Source organism: Odocoileus virginianus, chromosome 13 (genome assembly GCF_023699985.2).
Source record: "Odocoileus virginianus isolate 20LAN1187 ecotype Illinois chromosome 13, Ovbor_1.2, whole genome shotgun sequence".
Taxonomy (NCBI): Eukaryota; Metazoa; Chordata; class Mammalia; order Artiodactyla; family Cervidae; genus Odocoileus; species Odocoileus virginianus.
Window position 1 is genome coordinate 29,713,586 of NC_069686.1, and position 27,115 is coordinate 29,740,700.

The following is a 27,115-nucleotide window of genomic DNA, read 5'->3' on the forward strand; positions in this document are numbered from 1 at the left end:
CCAGTATACACTGTTATCCATATTGCACATTTCTTTTTTTGTCTCCCTTTCCTCTCCTTTTTCCCCTTTCCTTTATCCTTCATGCTGCTTCTACTGTCCCTACTTCTCCTCCCGCACTCCTTGGAGCTGCCTGCTAACACCACTAATGAACCAGTCTAAACGCAGACGTCCCACAAGTCAAGCAGGTAATGTCAATGAGGTGTGTCTGGTGGGAAGGGAGCAGCCTCACCTCACCTTCAATGAATGCAGCCCCAGGTGTGACTTGCCAGGGCGGCTGTGCATAAATTATTTTATATTTTTAATATTATGTTATTTCAAGAAGCCAAAAATCTGGGTTTTTCATATGAAAAATGAAAAATTTTTTTCATTTTTCATATGAAATATCCAGAACATATAAATGTTGGCAAAATAATTCACACTTTAAAAATACTGTGCAGCCCAAAGAAACATTGACTCCTACATATGCTCTTTGCAAGCTCTGGCTTAAATTCATTGGTGACCCTCCCAATGAAGGGGCCAGTGGCCTGAGATGGAGTCTTTACCCTATCAGACCCAAAGCACCTCCTATTTTATAACGCGTATGTTGTGACAACACATTTACTAACCTGAAGTAACCAGTATAGATAATATAATGTATCTTCACAAATAATTGCTTAGAATTCAATGTAGTACTTTAAGTTTGATCCAAAGGGAAAAGAAAAATAATTAAAAATGAAGTAATATGTGGTTTGATGAACATACTTAGACACAGCTGTACTACAAGATTTCTAGAATGTCCTCCAAGGAATGGTACCAACCCTGGTTAGATTCTTTCTTGTGGAATGAGCAGGGTCTGTTCTGGAATGATTTTTCTCCTGGCCCCCCACCCCTTGTAGCAAGAACTGCTACTTGGAAGTCACCTTCAATTTGTTCCTAAACTTGATTTGAGAACCTTTTACTCATGGCTGAGAGAAAAGAGAACTGATCTGAGACTATTCCATCCCTTCAGGATTTCCCCCTCCAAATATTTCTCCTGATTTCCTGGTTCCCACTCTTTTCTAGGTTCCTGCTCCTTTTCAAGGTACTGGTGAATGTACCTCAAAATGGCAGAAGCAGAGAAGTGTATCCCCCTTCTCCAGTTTAAATTAAAGATATAAACAGAGATAAGATTTTACGAACATCACTAATTGCATAGAGTATCCAATTTGTTCTTGGAGGATTAAACCCACTCTCAAAATAAATTCATTATGTGTATGTCTCTTCTGCTTATTATGTCCTTACATTTCTTTACTTTAGTAAGTTGAAAAGGCTGTTTCAGTGCCTCTTTAAATCCCCAACTATTAATTCTCTATGGTGAAGTTTTTAATATAAATTATAGGTTTGAATAACGAAGTATTGCTGGTAATTTTCTGCTGCTTTCACAGTTTATAAATTCTTCTCACCTTCATAAAAATCATAGGTACACATCGTATGTCCAATGAGGGTTGGGAAGTTGGAAATTTCTTTGCTACAGTTGAATAGTTCCTCAGCCAGCTCTTTGTCAAGTTCAGTGCTTCTGGTGACAATGTTGTCCAAGATTACCTGTTCAAACCGGGGCTTAAAGAAGGAGTCTACGGCTTCATCTGTTATTACAACGGATCCCGGTGCAATCCCTGCAGTATGGGAATAAATAGGTGGTTACAGAAGAATGTCACTTATAGTTGACTTGTGACACATAGTATATAATCTCTTCTTCCAGCATTTTTTTTCTTCTTCCAGCATTAATTAATGCTAGTTGCTAATGATTCTCTGGATTTTCAAGTTTTAAATTATTTTCTTTTCCAAATGCAATTAATAGTAACACTCCAAAGAGGCATTTACATTTGCTGTCTTTCCAGATTCACATTTACAATGTGATGGGGTTTAGATTTCAAGATAAACATGACTCTTGGGCATGCAAATTAGTATTGGCCTTTGGGCTCAAATTTGAATAAATTAGGTCAGGAATAAACTAAGTGAGCCTGCCAGCAAGTAGTTTTCATAAAGTGATGTGACTATTTGATATTTAATCTTCTCTGCTGCTCTTTGATTACTATAATTTCTTTGCATCACTGTCCTCTCTTCCATTTGATCTTCATCACATCCATTCCCTCCTCCCCTCTCCCACCCCATGTAAATTAGGCCTCTTGTCTGACCTTCCATTGCTACAAAGTCTGGTTTGCTCCTGGGACTCAGGAACTCAAGTGTCTGGGACTTGAGAAACCATTTTCTGCCAACTGTTATTCCCCTGGCCTGACGCGCTGTCTCATCCTCCCCCATGCACTTTCATCAGACTAACTCCAACCCGTTCTTCAAGTGTCAGTTTAAATCCCTTCCTTCAAAAGATCTGAATCCACAGTGGAGTGTGGGGAGGTCTAAAAGGTCACACAGATAGATTACATTCAATTTCCCCAGGAGGCTTTCCCTGATGGCTCAGATGGTAAAGAATCCACCTACAATGCAGGACACCTGGGTTCGATCCTTGGGTTGGGAAGATCCCCTGGAGAAGGAAATGGCAAACCCACTCCAGTATTCTTGCCTGGGAAATCCCATGGACAGAGGAGCCTAGTGCATGGGGTCACAGACAGTTGGACATAACTGAGCAACCAACACTTTCTTCACTAGATTCTCTCTGTCCTAAGATTCATTACACTTGTAATTCCTCATTTGTTTGTCTGTTGTCCTGATAAAACATAGGCTCTATAAAGGCAAGGGCAGTATTTGTCCTCTGTTTTCTCCTTGGTAGTATTATGCCTATCACATTATAGGTTTTGTTATTATTCAGTCACTAAGAGTCCAGCTCTTTGTAACCCCATGGACTGCAGCACACCAGGCTCCTCTGTCCTCTATGTCCCAGAGTTTGCTCAAATTCATGTCCATTGAGTTGCTGATGCGATCTAACCATCTCATCCTCTGCCACCCCCTTCTCCTTTTGGCTTCACTCTTTCTGAGCATCAGGGACTTTTCCAATGAGTCAGTTCTTCAAATCAGGTGGCCAAAGTACTGGAGCTTCAGTTTCAGCAGCAGTCCTTCCAATGAATATTCAGAATTGATTTCCTTTGGTATTGACTGGTTTGATCTTGGAGTTCAAGTGACTCTCAAGAGTCTTCCAGCACTACAATTTTTTTTGTGTTGTTTATAGTCCAGGTCTTTATTTTTATACCCATCAGGCCATGAATTCATAGAGAATGGGCTCCAGCAGTTTGTTGGGTTCCTTTCCATTGGTCCTTATGAAGTGTACTTCTCTGGGTAGAGCAGGCTGTCACTTCAGCTGAACCCAAGTCCCTTTCTCTTTGGCTTCCTTCTTTTTGTGATCATTTTCCTTCACATATTTCAGGAAGCATCTCAGCTCTTAGGTTGCTTAATATGCTCTATATGCACATTAATTCTCTTGGCAAGAATCTTGCCCTTAACTTGTTTGTTTATGATGATGCCAACAGCATGCTGGGTAACACTGTAGACTCTCCCAGTTTTGCCATGGTAACATTTATGGGGCATTCCTTTTTCAACAATACCCATCCCCTTGATATCCATGATATCATCCTTCTTGTAGATTTCTATGTATGTGGCCAAAGGAACAACTCCGTGTTTTCTGAAAGGCCTAGGGAACATGTAGCGGGTGCCCCTCCTCTTTCCCTTTGTGTTGGTCATTTTGGTGAATTACTGGAAGGTGGTGGTTCTGGCCGAAAGGCCAGCACCACAATTTGAAAGCTTCAGTTTTGGCGCTTAACCTTCTTTATGGTCCAACTCTCACATTGATACATGACTACTGGAAAAGCCATAGCTTTGACTATATGAACCTTTTTTGGCAAAATGATGTCTCCACTTTTCAATATACTGTCTAGGTTTGTCACAGCTTTTTTTCCAAGGAGCAAACGTCTTTTTATTTCATGGCTGCAGTCACTATCTGCAGTGATTTTGGAGCCCAAGAAAGTAAAGTCTGACACTGTTTCCAGTTTTCCCCCTTCTTTTTGCCTTGAAGTGATGGGATCAGATGCCATGATCTTAATTTTTTGAATGTTGAGTTTCAAGCCAGCTTTTCCGCTCTCTTCTTTCACCTTCATCAAGAGGCTCTTTAGTTCCTCTTCATTTTCTGCCTTTAGAGTGGTATCATCTGCATATCTGAGGTTATTGATATTTCTCCTGGCAATCTTGATTATAGTTTGTGATTTATCCAACCCGCCATTTTGCATGATATACTCTGCATAACAGTTAAATAAGCAAGGTGACAATATACAGCCTTGTCATACTGCTTTCATAATTTGAAACCAGTGTTTTGTTTCATGTCCAGTTCTAACTGTTGTTTCTTGACCCCCATATAGGTTTCTCAAGAGACAGGTAAAGTGGTCTGGTACTCCTATCTCTTTAAGAGTTTTCCACATTTTGGTGTGGTCCACACAGTCAAAGGCTTTAGTGGAGTCAATAAAGCAGAGGTAGATGTTTTTCTGGAACTACCTTGCTTTCTCCATGATCCAGTGAATGTTGGCAAGTTGATCTCTGGTTCCTCTGCCTCTTCAAACCCCAGCTGGTAAACCTGGAAGTTCTCAGTTCACTACTGCTGAAACCTAGCTTGAAGGATTTGGAGTGTAACCTTGCTAGCATGGGAAATGAGCTCAATCATATGGTAGTTTGAACATTCTTTAGTATTGCTCTTCTTTCAAATTGGAAGGAAAACTGACATTTTCCAGTCCTGTGGCCACTGCTAAGTTTTCCAAATTTGCTGACATACTGAGTGCAGCACTTTAACAGCATCATCGTTTAGGATTTTTAATTAGCTCAGCAGGAATTCCGTCACCTCCAGTAGCTTTGTTCATAGTGATGCTTCCTAAGGCCCATTTGACTTCACATTCCTAGATGTTCAGCTCTAGGTGAATAACCACATCATCATGATTATCTAGGTCATTAAGACCTTTTTTGTAAGTTCTTCTGTATATTCTTGCCACTTCTTCTTAATCTCTTCTGCTTCTGTTAGATTCTTACCATTTCTGTCTTTTATCATAGTGGTTCAGTTGGTAAAGAAGCTTCCTGCAATGCAGGAGACCCAGGTTCGATCCCTGGGTCAGGAAGATCCTCTGGAGAAGGGAATGACAACCCACTCCAGTATTCTTACCTGGAGAATTCCATGGACAGAGGAGCCTAGCTGACTGTAGTCCATGTGGTCACTAAGAGTCAGACATGACTGAGCGACTTTCACTTTCACTTTTCATCCTTGCATGAAATGTTCCCTTGATATCTCCAATTTTCTTGACGAGATCTCTAGTCTTTTCCATCCTATTGTTTTCCTCTGTTTCTTTGCATTGTTCATTTAAGAAGGCATTCTTACCTTTCCTCGCTGTTCTCTGGAACTCTGCATTCCGTCGGGTATATCTTTCCCTTCCTCCCTTGCCTTTTGCTTCTCTTTTTTTTTCCTCAGCTCTTTGCAAAGCCTTCTCAGACAACCACTTTGCCTTCTTGCATTTCTTTCTCTTTAGGATGGTTTTGGTCACCACCTCCTGTACTGTGTTATAAACTTCCCTCCATAGTTCTTCAGGCATTCTATCTACCCGATCTAATACCTTGAATTTATTCATCATCTGCACTGTATAATCACAAGGGATTTGATTTAGGTCATACCTGAATGACCTAGCCGATCTCCCTACATTTTTCGATTTAACCCTGAATTTTGCAATAAGGAACCGATGATCTGAGCCACAGTCAGCTCCAGGTCTTGTTTTTGCTAACTGTATAGAGCTTCTCCATCTTTGGCTGCAAAGAACATAATCAATCCGATTTCAGTATTGACCATCTCATGATGTCCATATGTAGAGCTATCTCTAGGGTTATTGAAAAAGGGTGTTTGCTGTGACCAGCATCTTCTTGTGAAAAAACTGAGCATTTACCCTGCTTCATTTTGTACTCCGAGACCAAACTTGCCTGTTATTCTGGGTATCTGTTGACTTCTTACCTTTTCATTCCATTCCCCTATGATGAAAAAGGCATCTTTTTTGGTGTTAGTTCTAGAAGGTCTTGTAGGTCTTCATAGTACCAATCAACTCCAGCTTCCTTGGCATCAGTGATTGGGGCATAGACTTGGATTGCTGTGATATTGAATGGTTTGCCTAGAAATGAATCAAAATCATTCTGTCGTTTTTGAAGCTGCACACAGGTACTGCATTTTGGACTCTTTTATTGACTATGAGGGCTACTCTCTTTCTTTGAAGGGATTCTTGCACCCAGTAGTAGATAAAATGGTCACTTGAATTACATTTGCTCTTTCTGTTCCATTTTAATTCACTGATTCCTAAGATGTCGGTGTTCAATCTTGCCATCTCCTGCTTGAACACCTCCAATTTACCTTGATTTTTAGACCTAACATTCCAGGTTCCTATGCAATATTATTCTTCACAGCATGGAACTTCACTTTCACCACCAGACATATCCACAACTGGGTGTCATTTCTGCTTTGGCCCAGCCACCTAATTATTTCTGGAACTATTAGTAGCTGCCCTCTGCTCTTCCCCAGTAGCATATTGGACACCTTCTGAACTGGAGGGCCCATTTTCTGGTGTCATATCTTTTTGCTTTTTCATGCTGTTCATGGCACTCTCATGGCAAGAATACTGGAGTGGGTTGCCATTTCTTCCTCTAGTGGACCACATTTTGTCAGAACTCTTCACTATGACCTGTCCATCTTGGGCAGCCCTGCATGGAATGGCTTATAGCTTCATTGAGTTATGCAAGCCCCTTTGCCACAACAAAGCTGTGATCCATGACACATTATAAGTACTCATTATAAGTAAAAATTCATTGAATGAATGAAATGTTTTCATAGAGATGCCATAGACAGAGATCTGAAAACTATAACTTATGGGCCAGATCCAGTCCATCTTTGTAAATAGAGTTTTATTGAAACTCAGCCACATTCACTCATTTGCTTATTTTTAATGATTGTTTCCACACTAATGGCAGAGTTCAGATGTTGCAACAGAAACCATATGGACTGCAAAGCCTAAAATATTTATTATGTGACTTAGTATAGAAAAAAATTACAAACCTCTACCACAGTGCATAGACATATCCTTCTGGGTTCTTAATAAATCCCAACATGGGTCAGCATGTGGTTGATTTAGAAAATCCAGGTAGAGACCCAAAGTGGACTATGATAATAGAAACTTGGTAGGTCAGATACTTTTTAAGTAAATCAAAAAAGTAGCTTCTTGAATTATTCACAATGTCCTAAAGACAAGAAAGTGACTGAGAAGGAAACTGAAAATGTGGACATCAATAATGAAGTTATTCACATGCCATCCTATTATTTAGATGCATTGAAACATTTTTATCCCTGTTAAAGGCTAATGTACTATTTACTATTTATTCAAATACTTCATCATCATCAAGTTTTGTTGGCTCATCTAAAGAATGGAAACATAAGGGGGGAAAAAAACAAGTTGCACATTCTTCATCTGCAAATCAATGCTTCTTACGACAAAACAAACAAACACATCTTACCAATAAGTTAAGAATTCTTAATGAGACCAACTTCAAAATGATAGATATCCACAACAGCACATTGCTTTAATTTCCCACAATTCATAGGCCTTCATTGTGCTGCAAGGGATGTATGTATCATGAAGCAAAACACCTAGAGTCCATGACCATAAGCCGGATAGTCAGTAGGGTACCTTGCCCACACTGGACACTTGCTAATATCGTAGGGAAACCTCAGCGGTCAGGATGGTACACTGCATGGGCACAAGCTACACAGACAGATCCTTGTATCCCACAACTCAAGAATTCTGAGCACTTTTTATAACAACATTATCCATTTCACCCCCAAATGCCTCATTCCCTACTATTGCATATTTGGCATAACATTAGCTAAACAACCATCCCGAAGGATGCCTGATCTAACAATGATTGCTAACATTCTCCTTCTCTTCTGAATGGACATCCATAGATGTCCATTAATCCGTCTGTGAGGGTCTTGGATGGACTTTATTCCTGTACCACAGCTGTGGAAAGGACATGATTTTTTTTTAACATGTTTGTTTCCAGTGAAGCACGACTTAGCCACTTGTGTAATTCTAAGACCAAATTTTTTAAAATAATTTCCAGCTTTAAAAAAAAAAATTCCCATTCAGTCCTGTCACTCTGTCAACCTAATATTTTCAGTTGCAATGCCCTGCTGTTTGCATTTCTTGACATAGTAGAATCATTCTCTCACAAGATCTGCTCCTGAGGAAAAGGTTGAAAAAGAAGGTCTCCTCCGAACTTTACCTGAACCCAAGGTGGATATATAAACACGGCTCCTGACCAGTTGCCTGGCCAGCTGAGGAATAAGGGAGGAGGGTTGGTGATGAGAAAAACTTTGGAAGCATCTCCCGACTCTTGCCTAACAGCCTGGCCTGATGTCTTCTGGTATGTCCATGTAGAAAAGACCCAGACCAAGCCAAGTAAAGGGTAGTCACTGACGTGAGCTAGAAACAATGCTTTCCTGAGAACTGTTGACATCTTTGTACTTAGCTGGTAAATAAGGCAAGTCTTAGGGATATTTTTTCACTTGAAAGCAGTTATTTCTGTCACTTATAAAATTTTTAAGCTTCAAAATTTATGCTAACCCTTGAAACTTACTCTTATTCTCAAAGCAAATTTCCTAGCAATTGTTTCACTCTTCCCTTTAAGAACACCTAAGCCTATCTGGGCAATGGGCAGTGTGATGTCTCACTCCAGGATTCCATGCAGGTAAAAAGAGAAAGATTATACATACACACATATATGTGTGTATATATATATGTGTGTGTGTGTGTATATATATATACACATACACACATATTTCTTTAAATTCCTTTAGTTTTCTCTAAGTTTAAATTTCCAAATTGCCTCAAGCTCAACCTCCTGACACTTTTCAGGCCATCTGGGTTTCAGCGGGGCTCTGAGTATGTTGGTATGCTTTCGCAGCTAGCTACCCTGTATGGAACCATTACTTGGATTTATTAGTATAGTATAGAAATCAGTTCATCTCACCTATTCCTCCTGATGTACCGATTCTGATAATGGTAACATCAGAGCACCGGGCATGGTATAGTAATTTAATGAGTTCATGAAGCATAATAGAAATGGAGGGGATGCCCATGCCATGCTGTGGAGAGAAAAGGGAAAGTCATTATACATCTCGCAGACTGATACACGCACAGGACATATTTTCTTCCTTCATTACAAGTTAACAGCCCGCAGATGAATTTACATAATCATTATGACTTTGCCAAAGCTGAGAAAAATGTAAGTCAGCTCTAACTGACGCCCACATGACATGCTGATAGATGGGTCCATCTGTGATGATCAAAGAGAGGCATCTCCCTGCCAGTTAAACTGAGTTCAGCCCTCATTGTCAAGAGCAGAAGGTAGGGACAGCGTGGTGTACTGGTGTGTCAGGGCAGTGCCATTTCTGGGCTTTTCACAATGAGTCTTTGAAAAAGAGCTTTTTGCAAGATTGACTTGATTTCGAGGAAATATAGATTTGACTGCCACGTATTTAGTCCTTTTCCACCATAGTAAATGAAAGAGTAAATCCATTTCATTGATCCATGTATCCATGTTCATTTGCTGGTAACTCTGTGTGAGCTTTGAAAGGTACAAAGTTAGAGATATGGGTTATACCTACACCTAAAAATTGGAGCATATACTAAGTGTGTGCATGCCTGCTAAGTCACTTCAGTTGTGTCCGACTCTTTGCAACCCTATGAACTATAGCCCATGAGGCTCCTCTGTCCTTGGGATTCTCCAGCAAAGAATACTGGAGTGGGTTCCCTTACCCTCCTCCAGGGATCTTCCACACCCAAGTCTCTTATGTCTCCTGCATTGGCAGGTGGGTTTTTTACCACTAACGCCACCTGGGAAGCCCATACTAAATGTGTAGGTGAGACTAAGTTGTTGATTAAATTGCTATAGATCATGACTACAACCCCATCTTCCTCAGCATTTGGAAGAGTAGAATCATTGTCATAGAATAAAGATCAACACAGGTTAGAGGACTTGGCCATTCTTGGCATTTACAATATGTTCTAATAATGTTCCAGAAAGATCCTCCATGCTGGAATTTGTGGTAGATGGAGCTAACTTTAGAATCAGTTTCTATTTCATTTCTAACATAATGCCAGAGAGTCAAACGTGGTCTTCAATATTCTACTCAGGCACAAAGACTTTGTGTGCACAAAGCACCAGGGACATCTTGGCAGTTAGGTGATGGCTTCCACTAGTTCTTCATTAACAAATCTGGAAAACCACTCAGCCATGGGCACAATATTTTCACTTGAGTTACCTTTTTTTCACCATCACGAATATTAAACTACGGAAACTTTGAACCTCTGGATTTCCTATTTTTGATTGCCATGGAACATGTTCTGACTTCCAAATGCATCATAAGTCTCCTAGAGGCATGAATCAAACCTATATTAATTGTATGTCCAAGATTAACAAGTCTGGGCTCTGCCACTAATGAATAAACTCTCTAAATCTCATTTCCTCAATTATAAATGAAGAGAATGAACCATTATTTGATCTATTAGTTTCCTCCTAAATCAGATACTTGATAGGTTTATGATTATCACTTTATATACGGCATGGTGATAAAGTGACAAAAGGGCTTGTGTATTTCTACTGAACTCTCTGTCTGTCTCTCTCTTACACACACACACACACACACACACACACACACACACACACACCCAGACCTCAGCAGCTTTTGGAGAGGAAGAATTTTCAAAGAAGGGATCTCAACTAGAAATCCTCTTTCTGCCTACTGAGGCTCATTTCCAATTGGCTGACCTCTTCCGGCATGATGCATATTTCAGTTCTTTTTCTGACAGGTCAACAGTATCAGTCGCTGCTGTTTTTATATCTGAAGTTTTACTATTTATTTATGATAGTTTCTCATTTTTATAAATTTTACCTTTTTGTCCTTCCACATTTATTGTGCAAAAAAGGACAAAGAGTTGTAGTCTAAAAGTCAAACAAAAGTTAGTAAGACAAAATATGCCAAGATCAGGGGGTATTCAGTTTTTCCTAATGTAGATATTCTATAACTGTTAGATAAACAAATACATGAATGAATGGTTTCTCCCACTTGAGTCCAAAGCAGGCTTTATGTATTTTGACTCAGAGGAGAGATCAACTTGGCTGTTCCATTAGTGTTGCATAGTTTTCCCTTCTTCAGCCCAGGCTTGCAGCCATGATCATCCATTCTTCCATCTCCAGAGTGACTGAGGAAAAGTAGTTATTCCCTAGTGCAGGAGTCATGTATAATTCAGCTCCTTAGAATTGTCACACCCTGTTGTAGATTCTTCACTTGTCATCTGACATGGTTAACTGTCTCCTTATGGGAGCTTCAGTGTCTAGATATGTACAGCCTCAGAGCTGTTGTTTCAGAAAACAGCCCTGTGGCAGAGAGACCCACTTGGAAGGCAAGCTGGGTGCATATGCATTTATACTTGGCTAAGTGTATGCTATCCTGGGTCCAAGAGGCAAAGAGGCTTTGTGTCCCCTAAGATTGCAAGTCATTCCACTTTCATATTGTCTCAGGACACTGTGTGTCCAGAACTGTTAGCATGTTCTAAATACAGGAGAGCAATTTACAAGATCTGCATAGAAATGCATTAGCAGCTTTTCAGCAAGCTTAGTATAGTGTTAAATGGCACCACTTCGGTAATCCTGAAAATTAGACCCTGTGTACTAAAAGCCCAATATTCCCAAAGTTGGATAAGACATAGAGGAGAAAAATTGCTGGTGGCTTATTAATCAGTTACAAACTAAAGAGAGGAAGTATGCTTTGAAGCCTTTTCCCCCTAACTTGCATAGCTTAGTCGTAACTAATAAAGTATACCAAAGTGGCACGGAATGTTATTTTCTGCCCCTAGGACTTTTTCCAACTATGAATGTCACACCTGGACACTTACTTTAACTGTGCAAAGAAGGAGAGGAAAAGGAACTCCTATATTTGGAAGGTCCCACTTTCTTTTGCTCGCTTGTGATGACTAGGTGACATGCAGCTGTTGAGTACTTACACTGATGGAGAGGACGGGGCCGATTTTGTACATACAATATCTGTCTGTCCCAGCACAGATATCCTTGATGTCCTCTTCACTGTCCTCCAGTCTGAGCTCCTTGTGCATAAACAGTGCAAATGCTTTCATTCTGTTGGGGCTCCCACCAACACAGACAAACTGATAATAAAAATAAACAATTACCTGCCTTAGTACCTTAGATAAAAGGCAAGGGTCATCTTTCAACTTTAATGTTGTTATTTTGTTTTTCAGTTATATACTTCAGGATATATGTAGACCTTCTGGGTTAATGTTCATGTGTTAAATAATTGGCATCATTAACTGGGAAATCAGGCAATCAGAAAAAAAGTTTGATGTACTTAATTAGTAAAGAAAAAGATAATCACAAAATCAACATAAGTGTTGATTTTGTTCAAGTGGGTATTTTTGTCACAGTGAACATCAACCAGCATTTTAAGTTCATACAGGCAGCCTGTTGTTGGGCATTAGTGGGCTACAGCCTTAACATGGCAATTCTGTGGACATGGAGTGTAAGTAATGTGAGAGTAACCGTAAGAGAATAACAACTTTAGATATGTTTTCTGATTCCACCCTACAAATCATATGCTTTTATTGTGAAATACACGATGTTAACATGAAACTTAAAAGAAAGCACAAGGCTTTCCAACTTCTCATTCAGAAGAAATCCTCATGGAACAAGCCTTATCATTGTAGACTAAAAATCTCAGTGTGGTATTTCATCGCTTCCAATGATTCGGTTTTATTTTTGTCTTATTCATTCACATTTTAACATCTTTGAAGTTACAATATGTGTTGCAGTCAAGAGTGTCAAATCTAATAAAGTACAGTAATAAAATTGTCTGGTAATTGCTTGTGCAATAGCCTGTTAGGGGTACATCAGCCCCAGGGCTGGGAGAGGTGGATGCCAGAGACAGGATGGGCATGACCTAAGTGTAGCGTGGATGAGCAGCCAGCTTTGTGGGGACCAGTGCTAGCAGTGGGATGATGAGTGGCAGCAGGTATCAGAGACCCACAGAAAGGTACCAGGTGCAAAGTCATTCTGGAATCTGAGCTGAGTGGTAAAGTGTACAGAGTCTGAAGAAGCCCTGAGTCAGAGAGATATGGAAACATAGTGGTTAAAGGACTGCCCTTTGAAGTTAGAGAAGCCTGGTTTTGTACCCCAATCCTGTCTCTGATTAAGAAGCTTGTTCAGTGTCTTACAGGTAATCTCTATGTGCCTCAGATCATCATGACCAAAACAGGGAAAAAATATAGTCTCTTTTGAGGATTTTGTTGAGTGTGATAGAGGACAAAGCCAGGCACCTTTTGAGTGGTCAACAAATGGTAACTTCCATCTTTCATATTATAGAGCAGTTTCCTAGCCCTGCTTTTAGCTTGCTTATTTGTTTCTGTATTTGCATAATTTTTGCAAATGAAGCTGGTTCAAATCCAGCAAGGAAAAGGCAGCTGGTGCTGCCTGACTGATGCAGGCAGTGTTGGGCAGAGCTTCAGAAAGATTGTCGATGAGGTCTCTCACGGGGATAAAGAGTATCTTCCGAAGGAGATACCTAACTGAGGTTGTAGAGTTAGGTGCCCAATTCACAATTGATTTACTGTGAATGACGGGTAGTCTCACTACACGAAGCATTCTGTTTCCATTTAGCAATAATTCCTGTGCCACCTCATTCTCTATTATGGGGGGAAATTACCCTTTTATCCAGGCCCTCTGCTTCTCTCCTACCCACATTATTGTCTTTTCTGTGCCTTCTTAAGAGGCTCTTGGTCGGGGCCTAAAGTTGATATGAACTGTAATGAAAGGTATTCATCAAGCCTAAGTAGCAAAGAGGATAAGACCATGGTCCAAGGTGAGTTTTTGAATTATTATTGATTATTCATGAAATTTTCCCCTTGTGGGTATGGCTAGTTAAGACTTGGCTCAGGATCTAAGTACAAGGAGGTCATTTTTGTTGTTGTTGTTTCCTTTTTACAAAATACAGTAGTTTGAAAATAACCTCATTGTGTGGTACCATAAATGTAAATTACAGCTATTCAGATTGACCATAAAACCAAAACAGATGTTGTAATACCTCGCGGTTTGAATTCTTCTTTGAATGTAGATATTGCTGTAATCAATGGGAATTTCTGAATGTTTCTGGAGACATAAAGATGATAAGTATAGACAAAAGCATTTTTGTTCTTAAAGAGTTATTTCTAAATCAGACTTACTAAATATCACCTCTGGACATAATTTTCAGTCTGGTTGCTTTGATGAGAAGTAAAATACAACTGAAGACCACCAACCAACATTAACCTTAAGCAACAATTTCTGTGATTATGCTCCCCTCAATTATGATTTGTCCTAGTTCTATCAAAGGAGATAAAAACGAGTTGGGAAGGAGTCTGAAGCATTGCAAAACTATGTTAAGGACTTGGCCTAATGACTGCCAGAGTGAACTCACTTTCAAATATGCCTACTGTTTTGAAAGACTTAGCTTTGCCATGTTGTATTAATCTAGTCCTATTTAAGTATATGTGTTTCATATGTTAATAAAGAAGTAAAAAGACTTAAAATACACATTACATAGTGGAATAATGCTTTTCCATATTACTTGAAATTTCTAGGGAGAGAATGGAGGGTACCAGTTAGTGATTTTATAAAAGATATATTTGGAGGCTGAATTTGAGCAGATAGCTTCTAAAGATCCCCCACTATATTTTTCAGATGATTGATTGAGTCAAGTCAGTACGACAGAATACATTAGCTGTTCACCAAAGCTATTTCCCCATCTTTCTGGGTACACTACTAAATGTAACTTTCCGGCCTTCTCTTCAGTTAGATGAGGCTATATACCTGAGTTCCAGCTGCTAGAATGTGAACAGAAGTGATGAGTGTCACTTCCAGTTCTCACCCAGAGAAATCTCCCATTAATGATGCTATAGATTGTCTTCCATGTGTCTGCTGAATGGGTGTTGACACCCAGGCACTCCTTGCAAGGCACCCCTTGAAGATGACAGAGCAACAAGATGAGAGAAGTCTGGACCCTTAATCACCAGTTGGAGGAAAGCGACCCACTGACCAGGGGCACCCACTTGGTACTCGGTGTGGGTGAGAAACAAACTTACATTGTGTTAGGCCACTGATATTTTGAAGTAACAGCTAACAAAGCCCTTTTAAGTATGGTAAGTAAGAAAATGAAGAAAACAGAGATCATTTCAATGATTCAAAATTTTAAGTTTAAAAATTTTAGACACTCAAAGTTCTTCTTTTCTTTGAACACAGTGGTATTAATAATGATCATCTCTGTGAAGATAAGGCTAAGTTTTCAGGTACTGATGGGTTATGTCCTCTCTTCTTACCTAGGATTGCTATCTTGGAATTTAAGTGAGTCAAGTAATTGCACCTAGCATGTTCTCGATCAAGGATAAGAATGTAACTGGAAGGAGGCAAGTTTCTGAGAAGAGCCTTAATAAATATGTCAGATTTTACCTGCTGCCTCTAAAGAATAAACAGCCAGTTCAGATTATTTGGAACTACATTACTTGTTCCCCAGTCTACACACACACACACACACACACACACACACACGTTTGCCTCGTAGCCATCCAAATGGCCCAATCAATAGAGTTGTTCTCTAGTAGAAATGTGTTCTAAACCAGAGCATGTCGTTTTATCCAAAACAGAATCTACTGAAGTAGTCCAGAACCAGGCGGGTTATGAATTTTTAAGATTGGATAGTGGTTATGATAAAGTATGAGTGCTGATAAAAATCCAGTCAGGTAGAAGAGAGAAAGATACCTAGATATGTAAATAATAGATCATGTTCTGTCTCAAAAACATGTCTTTTTAATTAGATGTGCACCTTAGTTTATTAATTACGATGGATCATTTAATTAATCAGAGTTATCCTTATATAAGGGTCCTGGAAAAATTGTGAGGCATGAACCTCAAACCTAACCTGAATTCACATAAAGTCTGGTTAATGAGTATCACAGATGGCCTTGATCAATTTCTCTTGGAGCATAAATATCAGAAACAGCAGTAGGAAAAGAGATTACATTGAAAAGATGAAGCAAAAGATTGAGGGATGCCATGAAAGGGCAAGGAGTCACTGATTGCAGGGGAGTAAGGACACAGGCAGGTCACATCAGATCAGCCTGTATCATCACAGCTTGTGCCATAGGAGCAATGGGAGGGGAGGAAGCAATTTAACACCTACTGTTGATGAGCATTGTAGATTGATTTCTTCATCTCCCTCTTCCCGCTTTCCTTCCTTCTCCTCCTTCTTCACGTAACTACCATCCTCCTCCTCTTCCTCCCCTTTCTCCAGTGCCCCCAGCCAATTAATGGACTGTTCTCAGTTACGATGACTCAAAGAGCCCACGTAGTGCAGCAGGCAAGAATCCTGGAAACTGGGAAAGCCCTGGCTCTGCCCCGTATGGCATAACTTGTTAACCACCTTTGACCACCCTGAACTCAATTTCTTTACTTTATGGAGAAAATGAATGTCTGCTATACCCACCAGAAGAGGGAATGTGAAGATTTGAGATAGCGGGTATGCGAATTTTTATTTTTGTTCTTATAATTGCTAAAGGAGTGAATTAAAGTCAGCTGAAAACTGCAGTTTTCTAGTAGTGGGACTGTGATTCAGTATAGGTTTTTTAGAGCACAAAAAAAATTTTTTTAAGTTCATATATGAAATAGATCATGAATGAGAGCCTAGTATACAGTTCAGGGAACTCTACACAATGCTCCGGGGTGACCTAAATGGGAAGGAAATCCAAAAAAGAGGGGATGTATATATAGAGAGAGACTTATAATTCACTTTGCTATACAGCAAAAACTAACACAACATTGTAAAGCAACTATACTACAATAAAAATTAATTTAAAAATAAGTTTATTCCCTTTGACCACTTCTGTAAATTATCTTAAAGAAATAGACTTATATGTGAAAAAGTTTTAGGTACAAAAATATCAATTTGAGCGCTGTTTATAATGGAAAATACTTCAACATGAAAGCCAACTTTAGACTATATAATGTATGGCATAGGCACTTGGCATCCATAAAAACTGTGTTTCAAAGAGAATATTGTAATATGGAGAAATATTAATGACATCAAGTTAAATGAAAAACACAAGATGTAAAATTATGTAATTCCAACTATTTTAAAATCTATTAAAAAGCTTTAAGAGAAAAGAAAATAAGTTGATGGCATCTATGTCTAGATGGTAGGAGTTTTTCTTAGGTGTGTTTTTTAAAGTCATTATTCTTTTTTATATTTTTCCAATTTTAAATAATGAACATAAGCCACTTTTATAATTAACATATACATTTAAGATAAAATAAATAATACAGACATACAATTTTCCTAGTAACATTCCATAAACAATTTTTTCTCATAATATTGTCTTATGAAATAACAAAAATCTTAATAATATGAAATATTGAATAATTGTTTTCAGGAAGTGGTAGATCCTATTGTTAGTTCTGTTGAGTTATTTCATGGTTTGATAAAATGAAGATTAGTGAGGTTCATCTGTAAATAAAGATGTTAAACAGTGAACTGAATCATAATGAATTCTGAACACCCAGCAGGATTGTCAATAAAGTCAGATTTATCTCTAGGGGCCAGAGAAGTCAAATAACAATGTTTGCATTAGATTTAGTTTGGGAACGTGTCTTGTTGAGGTGGAAATGATTGTTTATAACATACACAATCTAAATTGTTTCAGAGAATAAGCATGGTTTTGGTTCCTATTAGACCTCTGACATTTCTCTAGCCAAAAGAGTAATGTTTATGTTAGGAAAATAAGGAGAAATATCACCAGAGGAAATTAAATTGTTTTCCCTAAAGTTAGAAATACTTTTACCTTTACATCCCCAAACATTTCTGGTAGGTTGTGTGTTTTTGTTCCTAAATCCAAGTGATAGAGAACATCTTCATCCATAGAGTCCAGGTAAGGATTTTTAACATGAACAAAACTTTTTCTGAAAAAAAAAAAAAAAAAAAATAGTACAAAGAAGATGTAAAGGAATCTGGAGAGATACCACACAAAAGAGAAATATCATTCTACATCTATGATAACCATAAGCCCAAATATTGGACACAAACCTTCATTTAGGATTAATTGATTTGTAAGGAAGAAATACAGTATAATGAATAAAAATGACAAAGATTTGCTGTCCTTTCACTGTGTGCCAGGCATAGCATTAGGCATGAAAATTCCACAATGTCATAAAAACTGCATATAATAAATACATTACTTCATTTAATCCTATAATCATTCTATTAGGTAACAAACACTAATAATTCAATTTGTAAGAAGCCAAAGCTTACAAAAGTTGAGAAACTCGTGCAAGATTATATAACCAGGAAACTTAGAACCATCATTTCTGCACAGGCAGGCTTTTGCTCCCATGGCTATCCTTCCATACGCTCTCCTGAGGGAATATTATCACCGCTGTCTTTTCATCTCTGCATATTTCTTTGTCTCCTCAACTTTCCATGGGGTTTTTGTGTATGTCTGTATCTGAGTGTATGTGTACATGTAATCTGTGAGTCCAATAGTGTCTCTCAGCTCCACAGACCAGTGTTTCTTAAAGTTCAACAAGCATAAGAATCACTGGACACTTTATGGCTTCTCCTCTAGAAATTTTGATTCAGCAGGTTGGGGGTGTGTGTGTGTGTCAGATTTTGCCTTTTAAACAAGCTGCTCATTGGTGTGGTGTTGCTGGCCCAAGGATCACACTCAGAGTAGCACTACCATTGAGGATTCCATCAACCATGCTGAATACACCACCCCCTCACCATGCCAGTGGCCACTACCCCAGCTTAGACCGCCATCACAGCAGTGCAACCTGAACCACCGGTTTTTCATCCCTCCCTTGGGAAAGTAATACAAGACATGGAAATCAAGACCGTGAATTGACTGCTTTTATAGAAATCACCTTAATTCAAACATTCATATTTATGAAGCACATCATCTATATAGCCTTTGGTTATTTCAATAATAATTATATACTGCTTTAATTAGTAGTGATAAAAAATTATGTACCCTACACCACAGTGGATCCAGCCATCTTTACCAAGAACCATCTGGGACTTTTCTGTTCTATAGACCTCCCATTTCCCTCCAAATACCTCAAAACACCTTAACAAAAACCTTGTATCTTTCTATATCTCTGATGATCCTCAACCTGACTGTACATTAAAATCACCAAGGGGCTTTGTAGGAAACACTGGTGCTCGGGCCCCAATTAATTTAAACTCTGATTATGTTTCAGATCTTCTGGGATGATCTGATGTGAAGCCAAAGTTAAGGACCCTTGCTCTAGGCCTTTGTTCCTGAAACAGCCTTATGCTACCCTTCCATTTTTTAATTATTGGAATCCTACTCGCTCTTTTTTTAAAGTATGGTTTCAGATATATATAGATTTTTTTATTGGAGTAAAATTGCCTTGAGTAATGAAAATTTTAAAAATAAACAAATGGGACCTAATCAAACTTAAAATCTTCATCACAGCAAAGGAAACCATAAACAATATGAAAAGATAGCCCTCAGAATGAGAGAAAATATTTGCAAGTGAAACAACTGATTAAAAGATTAATCTCCAAAATATACAAACATCTCATGCAGCTCAATATCAAAACAACAAACTCATTCAAAAAGAGGCAGAGACCTACATAGACATTTCTCCAAAGAAGACATACAGATGACCAAGAGGCACATGAAGAGATGCTGAAAATGAAAGTCACTCAGTCGTGTCCGACTCTTGAGCCCCATGGACTAGTCCATGGAATTCTCTAGGCCAGAATACTGGAGTGGGTAGCCTTTCCCTTCTCCAGGGGATCTTCCCAACCCAAGGATCAAACCCAGGTCTCCTGCATTGCAGGCAGATTCTTGACCAGCTGAACCACCAGGGAAGCCCAAGAATACTGGAATGGGTAGCCTATCCCTTCTCCAGGGGATCTTCCCAACCCAGGAATCAAACTGGGATCTCCTGCATTGCAGGTGGATTCTTTACCAACTGAGCTATCAGGGAAGCCCTCACTAGGTATTAGAGAAATGCAGATCAAAACTACAATGAGGTACCATCTCACACCAGTTAGAATGGACACCATCTAAAAAGTCTATGAACAATAAGTCTACAAACAATAAAGAGGGTATGGAGAAAAGGAAACCCTCCTACTCATTCTTCAAGGTCAAATTCAAATACCATATCCTCTGTGAAGGCTTTTCAAAGCATCTTTCCTCTCTGGTCAGTATGAATTCCTCTCCACTGTGCTCCTAAAGCATTTATTTTAGCATTTCACGTGTTAATTTTTTTGCCTCCCCAGAAAGATATGAATTCCCTCATGCAAGCTCTCTCATATATCTTTTTTTTAAGCTTTTTATTTTCTGTTCGAGTATAGCCAATTAATTAATGGCAACCCACTCCAGTACATTTGCCTGGAGAGTTCCATAGACAGAGGAGCCTGGTGGGCTACAGTCCATGGGGTCTCAAAGGGTCGGACACAATGAGCACACATGCATAGCCGATTAGCAGTGTTTTAGTTTTAGGTGAACTGCGTAGGGACTCAGCTGTACATATACATCTTTTTTTTAATTCCTAAATCTTTAAAAATTCTACTTGCTGAATAAAATTTAACTGTTCAGGAAGTAGAACAGAAATACTATTAATTTCCAAGACATTTAGGATAACAGATTCTTAGTGAATCAGAGTAGATTTCAAAAATAAAGTATTCTATGGCATTAGTGCACTTTCAGAATAAGCTTCAAAGCAAAAGGATATCTCTTTTCTTCTCTTGATGAAGGGCAAGAGGACATTTACCCACTGTCCCTTGCTAGACAAAGTGGTCAATGAACCAGCAGGGTCAGCAGCATTCACCTGGGCAACTTGTTAGAAATGCAAAATCTCACTCCCTACCCTAGATCTATTGAAGTCTACATTTCAACTAACTGTTTTGTGATTCTCATGCACGTTAAAGTTTGAGAAACACCACCAACCACTTTCTCTTCCAGTTTCTATTATGCTTCCTGTCTTACTCTGCCAAAACAGCTTCACTATCTGGATATTTTTCTTTTGGATTCCCAGTGAATGAGTGAATCATTACTCTGTAAAAGAGTTCATCTCCTCCAGTGAGTCAAACTCTAACTACATATCAGAATCATACATGGTGCTTTAAAAAGAAGTGATACCTGGACCCAGCTCCTTGAAAATCTGATTTAGTTGGTCAAGGAGATCTGGGACTTTGTATTTTTAAAATCACTGATCTACTCCACCCTTCCTGTCTTCAAGAAGAAATTCTCAAACTGGCATAACCATTAATTATATTCTTTCATGTTAATAATAATACTCCTCTTAATTCATTCTTTAGTTTTCCTTGATGTCCCATTGTCTAATGATCCCTTGGACTAGAAATTGGGGCAGGGACATGTCTGTAGAAGATTTTTATTACATTGGATTCATCAAGAAGCATTTCTAAGATGATCATGCTTACCAATGACCAAATAAAGTATTAATTTGGGGTATCATACCAAATTCAATCCCGTATGAATCAGACAATTGCTTCAGTTTTTCCAAGATATATAATTTTTTATTAAATAGACTTGCATTTACTGTCTTCTCCTCTACCTTGTTTTGCTTTTTTTTTTTTTTTTTTTTTGCTAAAACATAAGCCAGAGATGGGGTTGGGAATAAAGTCTTTTAGCACACTATGACAAGCTACGTGGCACCGTCAGTATTAAATATTGTTAACCAAAGTAAAGTACTGGCTGAGAAGTCTTTCCATTTTACTATTGCCTCCATCTTCATAATTTTTCCTTTTCTTTCTCCTTGGCTTCCCTGAAGAAATGAACACAGTGGAAGGCTACTTCTGTTTGGGATGTGTAAGTGTAGCATTTTCTAAAATGCTGACCTGATGGAGGCTTTAAGCAGACATTTTACACAACTCTCAGCAAATCAGAGGGAACTTGTAAAAATTCCTTAAGCTTCATGAAGATTAATGCTCTATTATGTTCTGTGAACCTGGGGCAAGAATTGGAGCTAAATTTGCAGACAGCTTCAACAGATTTATGTCTACCTCTGAGATGAATAACCTACATGGTATTTTAAAAGTGAATTCTATGTAAAGTCCATCACAAAGCATATGAAATCACTTTGTAATATGCTGCAACACAGTTAAATCTGTCTTAGATACCAGGAGGCCCCTTTAATTATATCTCAGATACAGCACATAGTCTTGGAATTAAAGACTGAACTCCACACTGAATTTCAGGCTGAACTGTGAATTTGTTCATTCAGGCAGTTTGGTTCAGCTTTTCCATGTTTTTTTGTCACTTGTTTTGCCCCCACTTTCTTTTTTCTTTAATTGAGATGTAATTGACATATTGCCCCACTTTCTTAAAGATGAGCTAAACTCTCCCAAGAACTGAGGAAAGAAAATGTCATTGAGAAGAAAATTGGCATTGTTTTTGCTTTGTATTCTGAATTGTGTTCCACCTATGTGATCCCTAAACTTAAGAAACTTACATAACTGTAGAGATCCATCTTCTGAACATTTAATATAAAGTCCAAAGAACCTCCATCTTGTCAAAGTCAATAGAAAAAAGTCAAAATTACTCACCCAACGTATGTATTCCTGTCAGATCTCAAGGATGTATTGGAAGCAGGTAAAATTGAAGCCATACTCTATAATATGAAGACAGTCACTCTTAAGTTGATAACAGAAAATAAAAATATTGTAATTTGCTATTCAATTACAGATCAAATCACGGTGGAATGATGTTAGAATGCCACTCTCCCTTTCAACTTGTTTTCTTCTGAAACTGCTAATGGAACTTTCCCCTTAGCTTTCTAAACTCCCTTATCAATTCAAAAATGTTCCCCCTGACATAGCCTTTTATACCATACCCTAGCTCTCAGGGCAACATTTCCCCAAGAAGATAGGCCCCCTTTGAAGGTGTGGCATCCTATCTCTTTAATAGGATAGGTTGGTTGATTTGTTAACTGTTGACCAGTGCACCCTCTCCTTACATTTGGCCTTTGTCCAGCATGGGTCTGGGGTAGCACACAGACTTATTTACTTTAAGACAACTCTATATGGTTTCAAGTCCTCCATTGATTTCCATATCAAATCCATCAGGTTGTCTCAAAATGTATCTGGTACGTGTGAAAACTTTCAGTTCCCAAACATTTCGTTTTCTTACCCCATCCTACCTCTCATAAACTTTTTTTCATTCTTTGTGATCACAAGTGAGAAAAACACACAAACTCAGGAACTCAGTACACCCTTTCATTTGAACTTTGCCCGTTCAAATTCACACAGAAGGTCTGATAATTAAACAAAATCTGTTTCCAGGTACTTTTTATTTAGCTAAACCCAAGGCTGCCTGTGAAATCCAATGAAGCAGCTGTCAGAAATCAACCCAGGTAGAATAACAAAATACAGACTAATATTTTCAGAAAACAGGGTTTATCTGTCAAGAAATCCATGAATTCACCGTGTTTGCTGTTGTTTATCACTTTATACTTCTACAGACAGAAAATCTAAAAGACGTTAGAGGAACTTCATCATCCTATTTCACGTTTGGCTTAGCCCCAGTGGCAATCAGGTGAAGTTCTACGCTGGTGAGAGCATCAAGAATATTAGTCTCATGACTTTCAAGCAAACTGGAGCTTCAAATGTCCATAAATACCCAAACAGCACCAGATCAAGGCATTCCATAATGTGCATGGATTTCTCTGTAAGGATGTGCATAACAGCGGAGAATCAAATGCCCATATCTTTTTTTTTTTTAATTTTTTGGAGTATAGTTGATTTACAATGTTGTGTTGGGTTCTGGTGTACAGCAAAGTGAATCAGTTATACATATATCCACTTTTATTTTGATTCTTTTCCCATACAGATCATTACAAAGGTTTGAGTAGAGTTCCACGTGCTATACAACATGTCCTTGTTAGGTATCAAATGCCCGTGTCTTAATTGGAGTCTGCGTGTTAGAAGATACTCCTCTTCCTGGTGACAGTCATTGTGGGAAACTCCTCAAACCCCATACTGGCTTCCTTTGGTCCATCTTAGCTAGCAAAGTTTACTGATTGAAAAGGAAAGGCCGTAAATAGGGAACCAATGTAGCAGCCTAAGCCCTGTCATTGCCACCACCAAACATACATTTGTCACTTTGGGTATCCAAAAAACCCCAAGGAAACTGAAGGTAATGGAAACTTTGAAGCAAAATAAGCCTGCACATGTATGTTGCTTGTAATTTGGAACAGTAGTTCTTGTTTGTAGTTTATAATAACACATATGTCTCTGACCTCATGACCTACCTCGAAGTGGTCTGCTTGCTGCTCTTTCCCAATGCCCCCTGACAGTGTTGAGACTCAGAATGCCCACTTTCCACTGCTGGGACCTTCCCACTTATGTTTAGTATTCTGTGCTCCTCTCAATTTTCTGTTGAGTATAATGAGAAGGAACCCCGCACCCGCCACCCACCGCCGCCAATTCCAGTGTGGCATTTACCTCTGGTTCTGACAGGTGAAAACATTCACTAATTAGAAAAATGCTATATAATTAATTACTCCAGTGAATTAATTAGGCCAGTTGACATGTTGGTTTCCAGTGCAAATTCTGTCAGCCAATGATCTTTTCTCAAAATTATAGTTGATTTACAATGTTGTATTAGTTCTCGGTGTACAGTAAAGTGATTGTTATACACAAACACACATGTATATATTCTTTTTATATTCTTTTGATTTATAGATTATTCTAAAATATTGAAAATATTTTTCTGTGCTATACATTAGGACTTTGCTGTTTATCTATCTTATATATGGCACTTTGTATCTGCTAATCCAAAACTCCTAATTTATCCCTTCCCTAATTTATCCTTTTCTTTGTGGCAACCATAAGTTTGTTTTCTATGCCTGTCAGCTAATGATTTCATCACTGCCTGTGCCAGGTAATGCCAGCAAAGATTTATGGACCCCATATAACAACTCTCCAGGACATTACACAAGTGGTCATCATCTGGGTGGAATGCATAACAGTCTTGTATAGTCTATGAAAGTGGAGTACTAATTCATGTCTTCTGAGTTGTCTTATTTTCCCTAGTTTTCAATCTTCTTAAGACTCAAGCCCTTCTTATGATAGATTGGTCCTCAATAATTTTTAAAAACTGTCTGTATTGCAAAAGGCCAGTCATCTAAACAAGAACAGGAAAAGTTTTTGTTTTTAGAAAGCACGCACAATGCCAACTCACACCATCACTGGGTGTTTTGTAAGCAGAGGCCACGTGCCAGGAAGAGTCCATGACTCAGCACAGCTTTGAGATTAGCAGGGGCTGCATCAGCTCCACCAAGTCCGTTCTCCACAGTGCCTGGCCTGGGACAAAGCATTTCACTTTCAACTGTCTTCCTGCACAGTGCCAGCAACCTCCTATTCTCAGTCTAATAAAAATTTTCTCTCTGCTTTAATCTTGCCCCCAAACCTCTAATGTTGGAGAAAAGAAATCAGAGCCCTGCTGTGTAACTGGGTAGCATTCGTGTCTCTCCCCAGTTGATATACTTTCTGCTGAATCTGTGCTATTTACTCATATAAACTTAGGATTATGCATTCAGGCTAAGTCACTTCAGTCATGTCTGACTCTTTGCGACCCTATGAACTGTAGCCTGCCAGGCTCTTCTCTCCATGGGATTCTCCAGGCGAGAATACTGGAGTGGATTGCGATGCCCTCCTCCAGGGATCTTCCTGACTCAGAGATGGAACCCACATCTCTTTTGTCTCCTACATTATCAAGCAGCTTCTTTGCCACTAGTGCCACCTACCCACCCTCTAAAACTGTGCTCCTATCATGCTGGAGGGGGAAATAATTAGAAATTTGAAATTCCCAGAACCTTGCTGTAAGGGCTGGGCATCTACCTAGTGCCAGACACTGTGCCAATTCTGAGAACACAAAAAGGGTGAAATGGATGGTGTCTTTCCTAAAGGAATTTATACTCTAGTGGAGAAGAGAGATGAGTGGTAAATATAACAAGTGCTATGAAAAGAGAGGCCTTGAACCCAAGATGGAAGAAGTGGGAGCTTCTGGGAGGATGTGATACGTGGGTTGAGTTTTGAAGAAAGATGTAATCCCAAAAAAATAGTGCTGAGGGTGGAAGTGGGTAAATATGAGAAGTCTGTGCTCCCGGCCCAGGAAACAGTGTGTGAAATGCATAGAGGTGACAGAAAAAGCATCACATTGAGAGAACCATCAGTAGCACTGTGTGGTTTTACTATTTGCACCAGAATATCTCAGACAGGGCCTTTGGTAACTTTTTCTTTTTGAGATTCTGATATTTTAAAAAATAAGGAAAAGCCAAAAACAAACTTACACTAATTGCAGTGTATTTTAAATGTTGACATTTAGTGAACTGGCATCTTAACTCTTTTAATAAACAATAGTCAAATTGTGTTAGTGACAAGATATTGCAGGGTTATTAAAACAATTCTTAATTCATCACACAATGTAAGTTTAATGAAATACAGTTTAAAGTTACAGCATGTTGTTCTCTTTCTGGGTAATCAGTGAGTTATGAGTATACATATATAAAGTCTAATTGTAGACCAAAGGCCCCCCCAGGGCCCACCAGGTTAGGCCTGCCTCCCAGAAGCCATGCTGAGTGCCTTGTTCCTTCCTCCCAGACAATCCGTTCTGCCCTGGCCCTGAATCTCTGCTGCATAAGGTACCACTGAAGGCCATATCCATTCACCTGAAACTACAGCACACACCTCTGCCCAAGAAACAATCACACACACACACAGACAACAGCACCAAACTCACAGCTTGGGGGAGATAGGGTGAGACGCACAGCTAAGTCCCCACACCCACTCCCTCCTTTTTTCCCACTTCTGTGCAGGTCTCCCAGGGTATCCCTACTTCCTGCCAGGCCAGAACCCCCACCCCACAACTCCATCATTTGGCTCACTATCGATGACTTGAGAGTTCAAAAAATGTCTTGTTATCCATTTGGATTCTAATGCTAGCTGTGTTTTTTCTTTTACTCATTCAGCAAATATTTACTGAGCATACACTATGCT

General features: G+C 39.0%; 2 protein-coding genes across 6 annotated transcripts in view; one reads left to right on the forward strand and one right to left on the reverse strand.

Moving 5' to 3' along the window:
• UPP2 (uridine phosphorylase 2) overlaps positions 1–22,948 on the reverse strand; it is a 39,489-nt gene extending 16,541 nt beyond the window's left edge. Inside the window, exons 1-5 of one of the 4 annotated variants that reach the window (XM_020903719.2) lie at positions 22,664–22,942; positions 17,907–18,024; positions 12,036–12,194; positions 9,001–9,115; positions 1,422–1,631 (exon numbers count right to left, since the gene is read on the reverse strand). In XM_020903719.2, the coding sequence (XP_020759378.2) occupies positions 1,422–1,631; positions 9,001–9,115; positions 12,036–12,194; positions 17,907–18,024; positions 22,664–22,725 (664 nt within the window). In that variant the 5' untranslated portion in view covers positions 22,726–22,942. Of the gene's footprint in view, positions 1–1,421; positions 1,632–9,000; positions 9,116–12,035; positions 12,195–17,906; positions 18,025–22,663 lie in introns of all 4 variants that reach the window. The other 3 variants (XM_020903720.2, XM_070476159.1, XM_020903722.2) reach the window with 3 other exon arrangements.
• Positions 1–27,115, forward strand: part of CCDC148 (coiled-coil domain containing 148) — a 536,518-nt gene that overhangs the window by 323,612 nt on the left and 185,791 nt on the right. The window lies entirely within an intron of this gene.